The following is a 15,152-nucleotide window of genomic DNA, read 5'->3' as shown; positions in this document are numbered from 1 at the left end:
CAAAGTTTAAAAGTGGGAAATCACAATATGCTATCAGGCTCTAAAAAAAATATTAAGAGAAAAATCTTTGAATGCTCTGTAAGGGCCTTACAATTCTGTATTATACCTGATAATATGAAAAAAGCTATTTATTTTTAATAATGTAATTTTTATTCCAGAAAATAAAACTGGGGGAAGAAAAAACCTAGTGGAGTTTGTTCCAATATTTTGTAAGTGATAAAAACATTGTTGATTAAATTATTTGTCCAATATACTCAGTCAAATAAAATTACTAGTGCATAGATTTTGAGATTCAATATCAAATACAATAGCAAAAGGAATTTACAACCAATACAAATATTCTGACCCTATAATATTTGATTTTTGATGCCTTCAAAATAGCTGTAATGGGGATGGACAATATCAGTTGGTTTGATATTTTCCATATTAAACTGTAGTTTAATATGAATACTTGAACACTTTTAAATTAGATTTGCATTAGAGAGAGAGGAAGCTACTCACCTCCTGAAAGGACTGCAGCAAAGACTCTGAGGGTGTGTCCTATGTACATACAGCTGAAGGTACTGAATTGTTTTTATTGTGTCTGAGCACAGTGAGAAATATCCTTGAGGAGCTTAATACGTTAGTTACATTACGTTGAACCTTCAAGATTGAATTTTACTCCGAAACATTTATTTTTCTGGCATGCTTCCTTCTTTTACTGTTTTTTCAGATATCTGTGTATCTACTTTTTAGAAGCCTAACTTTATATATGCTGTTTCAAAATTCAGACTCAAAGAAAAGCCAGCTAAAGAGGAGCATTCTTGCATTTTCAGTTCAGCTAAACTTACCTTGGTAAACAGAAATAAATAAAAGAAAACACCAGTACAACTGTGTGGCCTTTGCTTTTCTCTTATAACGAAAAAATAAGACACTCTCAAAATGATTAGATGACTTCTAGAAGTTCTACACAGATATGCAATGCAACCATTTGAGAAAACATCTGCAGCATGTACACTGCATTAACACAGTGGTGTATCAGAACCCTCTTGTCCTACTGTAATGAAATGTTTATTCTATTCATAAAGATGAAGCTTACCCTATCATTATGCACTTTGGGAAAGTGAGGACAGAACCATATCTGCTATTTGTGTATTGACGCAAAAAAAATTCTCATTACATTAACAGCATTCACAGGAAATATTATTCCACAATATCAGCTTCTGTATTGGCTGGGAAAATGCAAATGTTTGTAATAATATGGTTTTGTCCCAAGCTAGCAAAATTGAATGCACCCAAAAAAATAACACTACAGAAAAGTACCATGAAAAGAGAATGCTGTTATCATAATAAAACAGACACTTTTAAAATATTCTACTCAAAGCCTTGATTCCTCTATACAATTGTGACCTGCTGACAGTGTGAGTCAGTTTTTAATGTATTTTGTGTTAGTGCCTTGTGTCAGGAAATCCCAATGCTCTGCAACAAGTTCTCATCCATAGGTTAAGAAAAAGTATGCAATATTGGTGAAAGGGCACTCTTAACACTGCTCATGATACACAGTAAATCCAGTAGATCCAGAAAAATTATTTTTATTGTTTCTGACCACTTATTTTTGTTTCCCACATGCAATATTAGAAAAGGGCCATTTCATTTTGACTGCATTTATTTATTCTTGCTGTCTTCTAATCTTTTCTATTTCCATGTGTCCTGAACACAATCTGAGAAGCAGTCGTGCTTTGTACTCTGCCAGTCAGACCCTTTATAAACACATTCCTCAGAAAATAGACATAGACAGAGGATGACCAACCTTACCTCATAAATGTCTTGAGATTGTCATATTAATAGGATTACAGCCTTAATAAAGGTAAAAGGTTTGATATTATTATGAATTTTGAGGAGATTATTACCTCTGAAAAAGATCTAAGGGGAGTGTTTCAATTTTTGTTTGTGTGTGTGTGAATATCAGAATCTGCTCATCAAGGAGGAAAGTGCACAGAACTGTGTTTTCCCTGGTTTTCTCATCCCTCAACTGCCATTGATTGTTTAAAGAAAAGTTTTGAAAATGTTTGGAGCACCATTTCAAGGCCAAGTATCTCCAGTTCCATGGAATGCTCCTCTAGTAGACAAGCATGATCATGTCTCTTCAGCCTTAGAAGATTTTGACATTTGAGTCTTTGTATTGAAAACAATGGCTCAGTTCCCAAAAGAAGGCTAAAGAATGTCCTTACCAAGAGATGTCTAGCATCAGCTCCAAACACATAACTGAAAACACTTGAAAAGTAACAAAATTTTTTCACATCCTCAATAGGGAGTGCTCTGCCATCATATAAATCAAAGGTATACCTTCTTTTACTGCATGCTATAGGAGTGACTTGCATGCCATACTACATGCAATGAATTCAGGCTTCTCACCTCACTGTCTTGCTCTGAGGATGAATACTAAACCCACACTTTGAAGATGTAAAATAAGACAAAATATTTAGGACAGTACATTAAATCAATACTATCATGGCTGCTGGGAATAGACAAACATACAACTTGATGCTTAAAATGCAAGTCCTCTTGATTTGAACAGTTGAAATAATTCCTTACAATGTACTTCAGTTAGGTGTTTGCTACTTACCAGCAGTGTTAGCTAGCAATATGAAAACCTGCAGCTTCAACAGGTAAGCCTATATTTGTTTTTACAAGCAGTGGAATAAATGACTGAATGCATTATAAATAATTCAATGTTTCTTCATTCAGAACAATGTTTTCTTAGCACCTGTGCAAAGTACTCTCATCTGAAAAAATTAAGAGTTAAAATTTGTCCTTCAAAATTCATTCTGTAATGAAACTAAAATGCAAATATAGCAGAAATCACTGAAACATTCAGATAGAACATATTAGAAAGATTATGTAAGTTACCAATCTGTGCTATAGTATTTTTCTCATCCATAACGTGAAAAACTGAGCTGTTTAACTTTACATTTGTTTGTGAGCTGAAATCCTTGAATCCCACCATCTCAGAATGCAGATGACAGCTTTATCTTATCTGCCGGTTCAGTCTGGTACAGAAAGTGGAAAGGAAATAGCAATGCTGCCTGCACAAGTATTTCTGCATGTTTTAACTCAGAAAACTGTAAATTATGACATTGCAAACACCTTTCAAACAGTTTCCTCAAAATATTTCCCACACTATTAAAATAAAGCATAAAACTAATTCCTGAAACTTTTATCTCACTGAACAACTACTACTCACATAAAAATTATACGAACCTACTCTGTAGGAAATGAGGGTGCCAAATACTTTATTTATGTTTTAAATTTCACTAGACATTTCCGCTAAACTCAAATTATTTTGGTAATGGAGATAAACATGCTTAGCTCCTTAAACTCCAGCTCTGAAGGAGAGTGGTCTAAATCAAAGTTTTTAGTTTCAGCTGGAAAATATTTAATAATTACTTGTTTTGCATTGTTTTTCTCTCCAAGTTACATAGGTGAGAGGAATGTACGCAGAAACTGATGTCTGCGAGAAGATGCTGAGAAGCACAGTACAGGGAAGGTGGCAGCTTTCAACATGGCTCTTGTAATGCACATGAACCATGAAAAGAAACACTCTGCTTATTAAGCTGATGAATTTTTTTGCAGCAGAGATACTTTGTATCTCCACTTATGCCAAACTGCAAGGTATTTTTGTGATGCAGGTCACTGCTCCCAGAAAGTTCATTGGTTTGAACCGGGAGGTGAAATATTAGTCATTTCATCATCTTCATGTGTCAGAGTATTTCAATGCAATGTTCCCAAAACAGCAGTTAGGGGCAGAAAATTTGCAATGAAACCCCAGTCAGTAATCAAAGGTTTGTCACTGCTTTCAGGGAGGCCAAGTTTTGGTAATACTGTACCTCTCCTTGGATGTCCTGCTAAGAGAGTAGGAGCTTTTTGCATTCTTCTCAGTGGACTCTGGCACAGTTGGAATGTTTGAACCCTGATACTGAAAAATGGAAATAAAAGACCATAAGATTAATCTTTTCCTGAGTTTTGTCACAAGAAAAAGCTAATAGCTCTAATTCCCCTTCCACACTTTTAGATCTCATCCTTCATTGATATTCAGCCAGGTGTTAGGTTAAGTTTGCATCAAAACAGTAAGTTCAAAGAGTTCTTTTAAAAAGAACAAAATGAAGCAGAAAGAGAAGACTGATTTTCTCTGTCCACTGCCACTGGGCTCACTGCCCATTTCTTGTCTTTCATTTTTTAATTTGTTAATTCTAATGAAAAAGTGTTTGCATGGCAAGTTCAGGAGGCTTTGGAAATACAAAACTTAGGACAATCTCATTTTTTATAAAAATGAACAAAAGGCGCCCACTCACTCGATGATTGTTCAGTGGATACTGTAAATGAATGAGACATTTATTTTTGTGCCAGCTCAACTACCAGTGTCGAGAAGATTTGCATATATTTTGGCAAGTGCACTGCACAAGGTGGTAATAAAATAGGCCTTTTATATCTGAGTCTAATTTACTTTAGTTATACTCATTAAAAATGTGTTTTCATGTGAAAGAAATTTTAGTAAGGGATACTTTGGAAACAGCAACATCACAGAAATGTTTGCTATACAGCCAGTATCAAGAATTTTACAGCTGAGAAAGAGCATATTTTTTATGAAGAAATTTCCAGGTTCTATGAATGTAAGGCTCCTGCTTTGTTGTTTTTTAATCACTGTTAGGCTCAACATTGCAGGTTTAACTATCATGCTTATTACTTGGTGTTAATGGGTGTATGTTTTTTAAGTAACACAAAATACGGAGTAAAAAACCCAGCTCACTGCATATTTTGCCATTTTCAGTGACATTACCCATAGAAAGGCTACTCACAGAAGGCAAAAATCTGCTCTGTGAGGTCTTATTCAGTGTAAATTCTTTTGCACAAGTAACAGTGTTGGCTGAAGGTGTGATTTTAAACCCATTTTCTTTAAACCTGTAGAAAATCATGAGTGAAATGCTTCATGAGCAGTACTTTGGTTTTAACAGGCTCATAACATTACATTTTATTGTGCATTAGGAAATGTGCTTGATCTAAACAAACAAACAAAAAAAAAGGCAACAAGAACAGCATGTTTAAACAAAGCTTAATCAAACAGGGTCAAGACTATACATTTGTCAAATCCGAATGAAACTATCTTCCCAGTGTCACATGAACACACACTAAAGGATCAGGATTATCTTTTTATTGCATTCCTTAAGTCTCGGGTTTGCTCCTGTTTAAACTGTCTTGAGAATATATTGCACTGCTAATTGAAATAAGAGAAGAGCAATGAGAAGAATCCTGTCTTTGAGTTACCTTGCCTCCTTACTGAAGAGAAAAACACAGAGGATCTAGCTTCATTACCACAGCATTACGCAGCATCTGTAATACTGAAGCTGTTTCTGAAGATATAATGTAAGTTTTCTTCATAGATAAGAAACAATGCCTTTTTGTGGCAAATGCATTTCAGGAATGCAAACCATGTTCATACTTTGATAATATGAAAATAAAGGAAAAGAGGTGATTGACCACAAAGCTCTGACAGGCTGAATTATTTTTTCATGAAACACATGAAACACAAATCATGCCCAAAAAGAAATTATTCTAACCTGAAATAAACAGTCTTTTTACTATAGCCAGAATGGCAAAACCTGGGTATTATGTAAATACTGTTACTTAGGCTAAGTAGAACCAGTATCTATTAGAAGCTCTAACATTTCAATAAGTTCAAGGTGAAGTAATGTGCCAGTCACAGAAAGAAAAATCAAAAACTGCCTCAAATTGTGTTCCCTACTTTCAAATCAGGTACGAGCTGCTGCACCATTTATATCAGCTGAAATACAGTTGTCTTAGCTGGTAATTTCAAGAAGCACTGCATAAATGGTCACTAATAATTTTGAAGTATACTAGTTTGTGAAAGTATTGTGAAATGTCAGACAAGATAGCCAGCACCTAAGTATTTGTGAAAAATGCATTAATTGTAACTGAAATAATATTTAGCTTAATTAAAATTTCAGGAGAGAGAGAGAAAGTTATTATGAAAATATATAGCTTTAATTTGCAGACATATAAACACTTTTGGTACATTACAGACATATGATGCAAGAAATCAAAATAATATTTTTTAAGCATAACACTAATTTATCTTGTTCACACAGAAATTTGATGCAATCATCATACAAAAGATAGTTCTCAGCTCTTAAAATGAAGTGAAAGTAATACATCACTGATAAAATTGCTGCCTTGTTGCAGAGGATACAGCAAAGAATAAATTATCAAGAAAATATGCCACCAGTCTTACAAGTCAGATTTTGGATCTAATCCAAAATCAAAGCCAATGAAAAGGAGCCAGGAATGGTTGCCAAAAGTCAGAAACAAGATCGTTCACATGAAATACCAATCCAGAAAGGAGCAACATTCAGAATTGAAAAAGTCCTACAATTCCTTAGAATGTGAAGTGATTTTCGTTTCATCTGGCAGATCAGATTCAGAATTAACACACAACAAAAATCTACTACACAACCAAACTGATGGAATACTACCGACAGATTGCTCAAAATACAAAAAAAATATCACCACTTTTGTGACAACTAAAGGTTTAGCCATTCCCTTGCTTCCTTGCATCTGGCATGTTCATGAGGATGAGCATGGGGCTCTGTCATTATCTGCTTTAGGAAATATTAAATATAATTTTTCATAAAAATGAACAGGAGATTGCTGGAGCACATGATAATGAGGGTGAAATCTGGAGAAAAATGAATGATATGTCACAGCAGTTCAGATTCTTATTACAATATTTTGCATTCTTGCTCAACAGGAATTGCACTTCTTGTTAATGCCTCTTCTATCCTACTGTATAAGCTTTACTTGTGAGGTAATAAACATTCTGGTTTTCATTACTAGTGCATTTTAATATATTTATTCTTTTTATTATACATACATTGGGACAGACATTTCTTTTTTTTTTGTAGTGTTTTAAATGTCTGTATGCCAATAGGTGTTTTATACTAAAATCAATATATTTAAAATATATTCTGTTTATCTCATGGACAGTACCTCAAACAGTTCTCTGCTCAGGAGCATCTGATGCCCTCTCGTGGCTAAAAATACTTTTAAAACTTGAGTTTAAAAGAATCATCTTACCTTCCCCTTTTTTATGTTCACTGATCTTACTGATTTATGAAAGCTGGAAATGATGTCCATGTTTTTATAGTCAGGGTGCTAGCTGTTAGTTACTAACATTTCATAAAAAAGCTGTACACTGAAATTGAATTTAAAAAACTGTAAACAGCTATTTACAATCATAATATTATTATTAAGTTATAAATTAGCAGTCCTTCATCGCAACCTCTGACAATACAACCTACAACTAGGTGTTTTAGTGCTGTCCGGGGTTTTCTGATGTTTGATTTATACACAAAGAAACATCAAATGTTAGAAATCTCCATTGGTTTCTTCTCCAACATGTGCAGGTTAATTCTTCCATTTAATGGGATTTGTACTTCCAAGTTTTCATCTGCTCTGTGATGCTTTTTCCCTTTTCTGAGACAAATGTAAATTCCCATCCCTGTTACTAAAGCAATTGAACCCAAGCTTATTATTGAAAGAGCTACCAAGGTAGGCATGCAGGAGGCTGACTCCATTTTTTTGTGAGTAGGCTCTATGGATATTTGTGGCTGTTTTTCTTCTACACTGATATCAGGCTCTTTTCTTAACAAACTTTCGATGTAGCTCTCATTGCTGACGGTATCATTGACGAAAAGGTTCACCATGACAGTGGAATGGAGAGGTTCTGGGTAGCCGTGATCGCTAACTTTTACAAGCAGACGATAGAGGCCATAGTCATTCTGCATCAGTGACTCTTCCAAGGTGATATTACCAGTTTTGGGGTCAATCCTAAATGATTCGGGTCGAGGGCCTCTTCTTCCTATGATACTGTAAGCTATGACTGCATTCATGCCAGTGTCCTTATCGACAGCATAGACCTCAGTGATGGGAGAGCCGGGAAGCGTAGAAGGGAGGACCAACAAGTATGACATATTAGACTGAGGAAACAAGACCAAAGGAGGGTTATCATTTATGTCCAGAAGAAGGATAGTTATTTTTGCTGTAGAAGACAGGGCAGGATCACCGCCATCAACTGCTTCAATCCACAGAACATAGGAGCTTTGCTGCTCCCTGTCCAGGGAGACTTTAGCTCTCAAAACTCCTTTTCCAGTATCTATAACAAAAATATCACTTCCATTCAGAACTGAAAGGGCAACCCATCCATTTTGCCCTGCATCAGCATCTGTGACACTTATAACTCCAATTTCACCAAAGCCTGGAAAGTTTTCTGGCACAAAAAAGCTGAAATCCTTATTGATAAATCTTGGACTGTTATCATTTTTATCCAATACAGTGATGGTGACAGTTGCTATTGATTCTCTTGGAGGGAATCCAGAATCTACTGCTTTAACAGTGTATCTGTATTTCTCTTTTTCTTCTCTGTCCAGTTGGGTGGAAACTGTAAGAACTCCTGTGGTTTTATCTAAAGCAAAATAGGAAGGGGCATCAGGACCTAAGAAATAGGACACTTGCCCTCTTTCTCCGCTGTCAGCATCAGTAGCATGCAGTTTAGTCAAAAAAGCATTGGGAACATTGTTCTCCTCAATGGACAATTCTATCAGCTGTTCAGAGAAAACTGGTGAGTTGTCGTTGTCATCCAGAACCTGCACTTTGATAACTTTCTTGACATGAAATCCTTCAGAGTTCCATGCAACTACGGAGATTTCATACAGCTGCTGTGACTCAAAGTCCAAAGGCTTTGTGGTCTCCAACAGGTATTCATTGTTGTATGGCTTGTATGGGGAAAGTCTGAAAGGCCCATCACCATCCAAATAGCAACTGACTTTGTATTTTTCATCAGGGTCTTTGATGGTAAAAAATGCTATAGGTGTGTTGATAGGCTCCAGTTCCTTTAAGTAGACCACCCCTTCCACTTCATTAGCTATGAAACGAGGAACAACTTCAGGTGGCCTCATCATGACTTTGATGAGGGTCACCAGCACTGTGATCACGGCAGGAATACACCCAGGACCGTTGCCTAGTATGATCAGCCTGTGTAGCCTTGGAGTGTCCCCATCAATTTTAGTGGAGAGCGTGATGGCTCCTGTGCTTTCATTCAGATGGAACAAGTCTCTGGATGGCTGTGGGACCTTCTGGCTGTAGGAGTAGGTGATCTGGGCATTGGATCCAAGGTCCATGTCTACCGCGTGGACAGTAGCCACGTGTGTCCCTAGACTGGAATTCCCATAAAGGGTGACATTGAGCTGCGAGTCATTGAACTGAGGGCAATTGTCATTGATGTCACTGATGCCAATAGTGAGGGTGGCACTGCCCACGAGCGGAGGTGTCCCCCCATCCTCAGCAATGATGACTGTGACATACTCATCCTGTGTCTCCCTGTCCAGTGCCCCCATAACAATCAGGTAGGGAGTCCTCTCCCCATTCTCATTCTCCTCCACGTCCAGGGTGAAGACACCATAGTTGTCTTGCAGGCGGTAGGTCTGGACACTGTTGGTGCCCATGTCAGGGTCAAGGGCGGGGTGCTCGATTGCCAGGCGGGTGTTCACTGGTGCATTCTCAGGCACCGAGAGACGGATGTGGGGCACAGGGAAGCGGGGCGCGTTGTCGTTGACATCTCGGATAGCAATTTTTACCTTCACCAGGCGAAAGTACTCCTGTGGCAGCACCAGCACGTCCAGAGGCAGTAGGCATGACTCTGGTGAGGGGGAGGAAGAGGAGACAGCGGCTGATCCCCCAAGGATGGTGGCCCCACTGCTTTCCACACATAGAGCTTCCCGGTCTATCTCCACGGCTGAGGTGTGCAGCTCCCCGGAGCGGTTGTCCAGCTGCACATACTGTTCCCCCAAGCCATGGGAGGCCAGGGTGAAGGAGAGTGGGGGCTGCAGGGACACAGGGGGCTGCCCACCAGCCGTCGGGAGCCGCAGGTCACGGGCCAGGCTGCCGATGAGCACGCCAGCAGGCAGCCCCTCATTGAGGCTGTAGAAGAGCTCAGTGGCACGGCTGTAACTGGCAAAGCAGTTGAAAGGCCCAACGAAGAGCAGGAAGAGGAGCAAGTGCTGAAAAGAGAGAGGCACAGGGGTGTGAGGAAGTGCTGGCGCCTCCCCCCGCCCACGGCCTCCCCCACTGCCACTTGGAGCAGAGAGTGCTGCATCTGCAACGTGAAGCCATCCTCCCTCTCCCCACCGTCCTCCCAGTACAGCAGCTACTTCCAGGGCATCACCATCTGTACCCTCCAGCCAACACCAGCTGCATCCCCCACAGCAAATCCGCACTGCCAGGATGGCCCGGGGGCACCCTGCCTCCCCCCGCCCCCCAGCAGCACTTGCGCCCCAACGTGCCATCTTCCCCCTTGCCCCCGCCCCAAGCTCGCCCCCGTCTCACCACCGGCACCTTCCCTCCCAAACACAAGCGCATCCCAAACCGGGGCATCCCTTTGCACACCGCGAAACATTTGCTCTCCCCCTTCCCCTTCCCCAGCAGCGATGCGAAACGCGCGCCCCACTGCCCCTACCCCCGGCCACGTCCCGAAAGCTGTTTTTCCCGCACGTCCACGGGCCCCGCGGTGCAGCGGGGAGGCGGCCCGCTCCGCACAGCCCGCGGGGTCCCGGCGGAGGTGCCACGCTCCCGGTGGGTCCCTGCCTCCCGCGGCCGCGGAGCCAGCGGCTCCAGCCCTACCACCACGGGCCCCCGGCTGCCCCCGCAAGATCCCTCTGCTGCCGGCGGACAACGCGAGCTGCGGAGACGAGCCGCGGAGGGGCTGCGCGGAGCAAGCCGCCCGCGCTGGCGAGCGCGTCGCTCAGTACAGACAGATAGAAAGGGGTTCCCCGAAAGTAACTTCGGGCATAGTCTCCACGGAGGAAATTTTTCTTGCTTCCCCTCTTTTTAATGACCCATTCCGCCTTTCCGTGGCTCTCTGCCACAACCCGCGTCGGCAGCAGCAACAAATATAAACTTTTCGCGGATGCCCTGATCTTTGGAGAGAAAAAGACCCAACGAGCATATAGACGTATACACGGTTTGGGTTGTTTGTTTTTTTTGGTGGGGTTTTTGCCAATTTGTCGCCAATTTCGCTGCTGCGTGCGAAGTCGGGCTGGGTGGCCGGACGCGGCGCGTCCCCCCTCCCGCCGCCCGGCCCTCACCTGCAGGCTGCCACGGGCGCTGGAGCTGCCGCGACCGCCCGGGGGCCCCATGCCCGGCCGCCGCTGCCGCCGCCGGCTGCGCCCCGGCAGCCCGCCCGCTCCGCCGCCCGCCCGGCGCTTCTCCTCCCCGCGGCTGCCCATTCCCCCGCCGCCGCCGCCGCCGCGCTGGGCTGGGCTGGGATGTGCGCACCGCCCAGGACACTCCCCCTCCGCCGCCGCCGCCGCCGCGGGAAGGGCCGGAGCGGGGAGCGGGCACGGGCACGGCTGGGAGGGGGCGGGCGAGACGCGGGGGCGCGTCCGCGGAGGCTGCGGCAGCGCCACGGGCAGCGGGCAGGGAGGGAGGGAGCGGCCGCTGTTGTGAGCCCAGCGGCGCGGGCACAGCGGAGAGCGGGGATGTGGCAGTGCGTGTGCGCGCCCGGGCACCGCCGGGACCGGGGAAAGAAGGTAGTCCCGTCTGGAAACTAAGGTGGGAAAAAGATATTGGAAAACAAAATGAACTCGTCTTCTTCTTCGTCTGTGGAAAGATGGAGAGCGGCTTTTTACACGGGCTGTCAGTCATCGGACAAGGGAAGCAGTTTTAAACTAAAAGAGATTTAAATTAGATGTTAAGGAGGAAATTCTTTACTCTGAGGGTAGTGAGGCATCTGAGCAGGTTGCCCAGAGAAGCTGTGGATGTCCCATCCTTGGGAAGTGTTGAACGCCAGACTGGATGGGGCCTTGGCCAACCTGATCTAGTGGGTGGCACCCCTGCCCTTGACCAGGGGGTTGGAACTAGATGATGTTTAAGGTTGCTTGCAACCCAAATCATTTTATGATTCTGTGCTGAGGCGTGCGTGTCAGCAGGCTAAGCGAGAATTAGCAGCTGCATTGGCGTTGCTGGGCCGTGGTGAATAGTGAGCAGTTTGTGCCTGCCCGAAATGAAAGTCATGTTTTTGAGGAGTTTGTGAGCATTTGATTGGTGGAAAGAGCGTGTCCTGCTGAATTAGAGCAGCAACTGCGATTTGCTGCTGGCTAAGAACTCAAAGGTCCTCTGCGGCAGAAAATTATGTGTTTTCATTTTATAGTCTCCAGTCACTTGGCTAGACTATAAGCCTGCCATAGAACTAGACATGAAATTACCAGAACTCAGGGAACTTTAGAATAGTGCGACACCAATTAAACATTTCTTTAACATGTTAGACTATCAAAAGGATTGCTAACCTCCCCAGCGTTACTTACACTGTCTGCAACATCCCAAATGGAATTTTAGATGTCTGTCTTTCGCCTTAAGGTTCTCAATCCAGGCTACTGCTGAGAGCTCAGGTACTGGGACTCTTGTCGGCAGCTGCATTTGTCAAGCACAGTGGAGCTGCCCTTCAGAGAGGTAAAGTTTGTGTGGGAGTTTGAACTCCCTAAGTCACATGGCCTGAAGACCACCTTAAGCATCTCCATGCTCCATGGCAAGCACAGTGTGCAGACATTTGATCTCAACTGAGGCACTAAAAATAGAGGACAGCAAAACATTTTCCTTCAGTCAAAACAAAAATTACTCTTCCCTTTTCCTTTTACAGCTCCATGAGACAAACTCCATATCCAATCCAAAGAAACAAAAACCCCTGTAATTAGAATCCCAATCCAAAACCAACTTCCAGCCTGAGTCTTCTGTAAAGCTGCATCTTTCAGAAGCAAATAAGTGAAACATACAGAACATATTGTCTAGCAACTCTTCGGATATTCTCAGAGGTTGTGAGGATGAGGACAGTGGCAAAAGGTGAATAGAATAGAATAGAATAGAATAGGACAGAACAGACGAGAAACAAAACCTTGCAAGACTGACTTTCTCTGGGGATGTAAACAAATCATGTTAATACCTTTGTCCCATATTCTCCATCCTTAAAATATAAATAGTGCAATAGTGTTTGTCTGAATTAGAGCTTTACCCTATTCTTGCTAAAGTCAGTGGCAGCGGAATCAGGCTCTGCTTTATTCAGTGAAACTCTTGGAAATATACCGTGATTTTTATAACCATTTCACCCCAAAAATGACATTAGCACAATAATCATATGTGACCTAAACAGTGAAGCATTACAGTACTAACAAAAGGCCGTGCTTTATTTATTATTCACTAATCTCTAGGGTTTTGAAACCACTCAGTATGTACTGCACTTATAAATTGTTTATATCTTTGCCATTCATTTCTCGCACAAATAGAACAGACAATGCAGTGTATACAGTTCAGAGCAAACATGTATAATTTAAGAAAGAAATCAAACTACCCAAATCCTTTACTAAAGTCTCATCCATGTGCACTGCTCTGCGCATTGCTTGGTGTTAAATGTACCCATAAACTCAATCCTGTTTAAGTTAGTTTGACTGGACATGCATGGCAGATGCTTTTAGTTGACTCACATCTGCTCTAATTTTATTCATTTCAACAGAAATATTGACTCATTTGGATTTCAGTCAGATGTTGACACTGATTTATGTAGAGGTTGAATTTCATAGACTGATAATTTTAGTTTTAATAGATCAGTAGTCATCTCATGAATGAGTCTGAAGTCCCTATAAAATTTTACTTTAACTTTTGGGTTTTGTTTCTCTGATGTCACACGTTCCTCTTCTGATGTTTCTTCCTCTTATGCTCTTGGAATTACTGAACTATTGCCATACCATTTTTCATACCATTACAGTCACCGCATTTCCCTTGGGCTGCTGATAGGGTAAATGATGGCTCTACTGTTATAGTATTCAGGTTTTCATTATACTTGATGACTTTTATTTTATTAAAGCACAGGTGTAACAGCAGAATTAAAAGTTTTCTGGAGCATCTGGTACCCCTATAATATTTTATTTTGTTAGACATCAGAAACATCTAGTAAGTCTTAAAAGTTCCTTAAAGACTAATGTGTCCAATAAATCTGGTTTAGAAGTACTCCAGCCTGTTTAAGGAGAAGTAACCCAGCTGTGTGTGGGATATGGGTTGAGGGGTACAAGAGAAGCAGCAGTATGGAAAAGATACCAAATTGGTTCGTTCACTCCTAGCATTATTTTGGGGGAGAGCCCCTTCCAAAGTTGTGGGAAAACATTGAACTGATTTCATTATTTTTCTGTATTGAATTATGTTTTCTGGGACAAAGATGTTAGCAATTTATAAGCCTAGTTTGATTCAACCACATATAGTTAAACATATCTTTTAAACTTGCATTTTACTGCATGAAATCTGATTAACACTTCATTCAATATTTGTGTTGCTGCTAGTGATTAAGAAGCAACAAGTGAGAGCATTTCAGTGGGATTCCTGATTGTCTCAAGTATTTTACAAACCACAAGTCTGAGATCTAGTGACAAACCCTCCAAGAAGTGTCATAGTAATTGATAAATACATCAGAAGAAGTACATCATTGCTAAGGTAAAATGGAGTACTTCTTTTACTTTATCCTGAATAAAGGACATAGCAGGTATTGATAGTCAATTGAAATGCCTTGTTTTTGTGGGCAGAGTTCCAGTGGTAGGTGGGAGCCTTCCCAGGTGACCATCACTTTGGAAATGAATGTCAAATAGTGTCTTTTGGCATGGTGGGCAACTTTGGCCAACTTTTACAAGAGATAGGGATGCAGGTACATGTTGCTTCTTCAATATAGCAAAACGATCTCTATTACAAGCTGTGGTTGTAGAGAGGAAGACTGTGGCATGAGATTTCCCCATCAGTGAAATTCAACTAATTCAGATGACAAACTTTGTAAGACTCTAGTCAGTGTGATGCTTTGAGGCAGATGCTTTTCAGTGGGGAAACAGTCACATTTTGCAGTGAAAGCCCTCATGTGAGTATTGATTTCTAGTCACAGGAAAACTGAGCAAGGCACTGCAGACTGCCACTTCTCTGAGGATTTTTGACTGCAGGATATACAGGGCAAGTGAAGGAGATCCTTTTAACTATTAGCAATATACACTTTTTATTGTTTTGCTGCTTAGTAAGGAAAA

General features: G+C 41.6%; 1 protein-coding gene across 1 annotated transcript; it reads right to left on the bottom strand.

Moving 5' to 3' along the window:
- Positions 1 to 6,017: 6,017 nt before the first annotated feature.
- PCDH20 (protocadherin 20) lies at positions 6,018 to 11,341 on the bottom strand. Its single transcript, XM_085058724.1, has 2 exons — positions 11,193 to 11,341; positions 6,018 to 10,109 (listed from the first exon to the last, which is right to left on the bottom strand). The coding sequence occupies exons 1-2, from the start codon at positions 11,331 to 11,333 to the stop codon at positions 7,413 to 7,415; spliced, it is 2,838 nt and encodes a 945-aa protein (XP_084914850.1). The 5' UTR covers positions 11,334 to 11,341; the 3' UTR covers positions 6,018 to 7,412.
- Positions 11,342 to 15,152: the final 3,811 nt, after the last annotated feature.

Source organism: Lichenostomus cassidix, chromosome 1 (assembly GCF_008360975.1).
Source record: "Lichenostomus cassidix isolate B80296 chromosome 1, HeHo_3.0, whole genome shotgun sequence".
Classification (NCBI taxonomy): domain Eukaryota; kingdom Metazoa; phylum Chordata; class Aves; order Passeriformes; family Meliphagidae; genus Lichenostomus; species Lichenostomus cassidix.
The sequence above is the reverse complement of the archived record's forward strand: the minus strand, read 5'-3'. Positions and strand labels throughout refer to the sequence as shown.

Excerpts from the sequence above, each read along its gene's own strand:
- PCDH20 (XM_085058724.1), bottom strand. The coding sequence starts at position 11,333 with ATGGGCAGCCGCGGGGAGGAGAAGCGCCGGGCGGGCGGCGGAGCGGGC. Across the intron at positions 10,110-11,192 it reads GCGCCCGTGGCAGCCTGCAG|CACTTGCTCCTCTTCCTGCT; the intron begins GTGAGGGCCGGG and ends CTCTCTTTTCAG.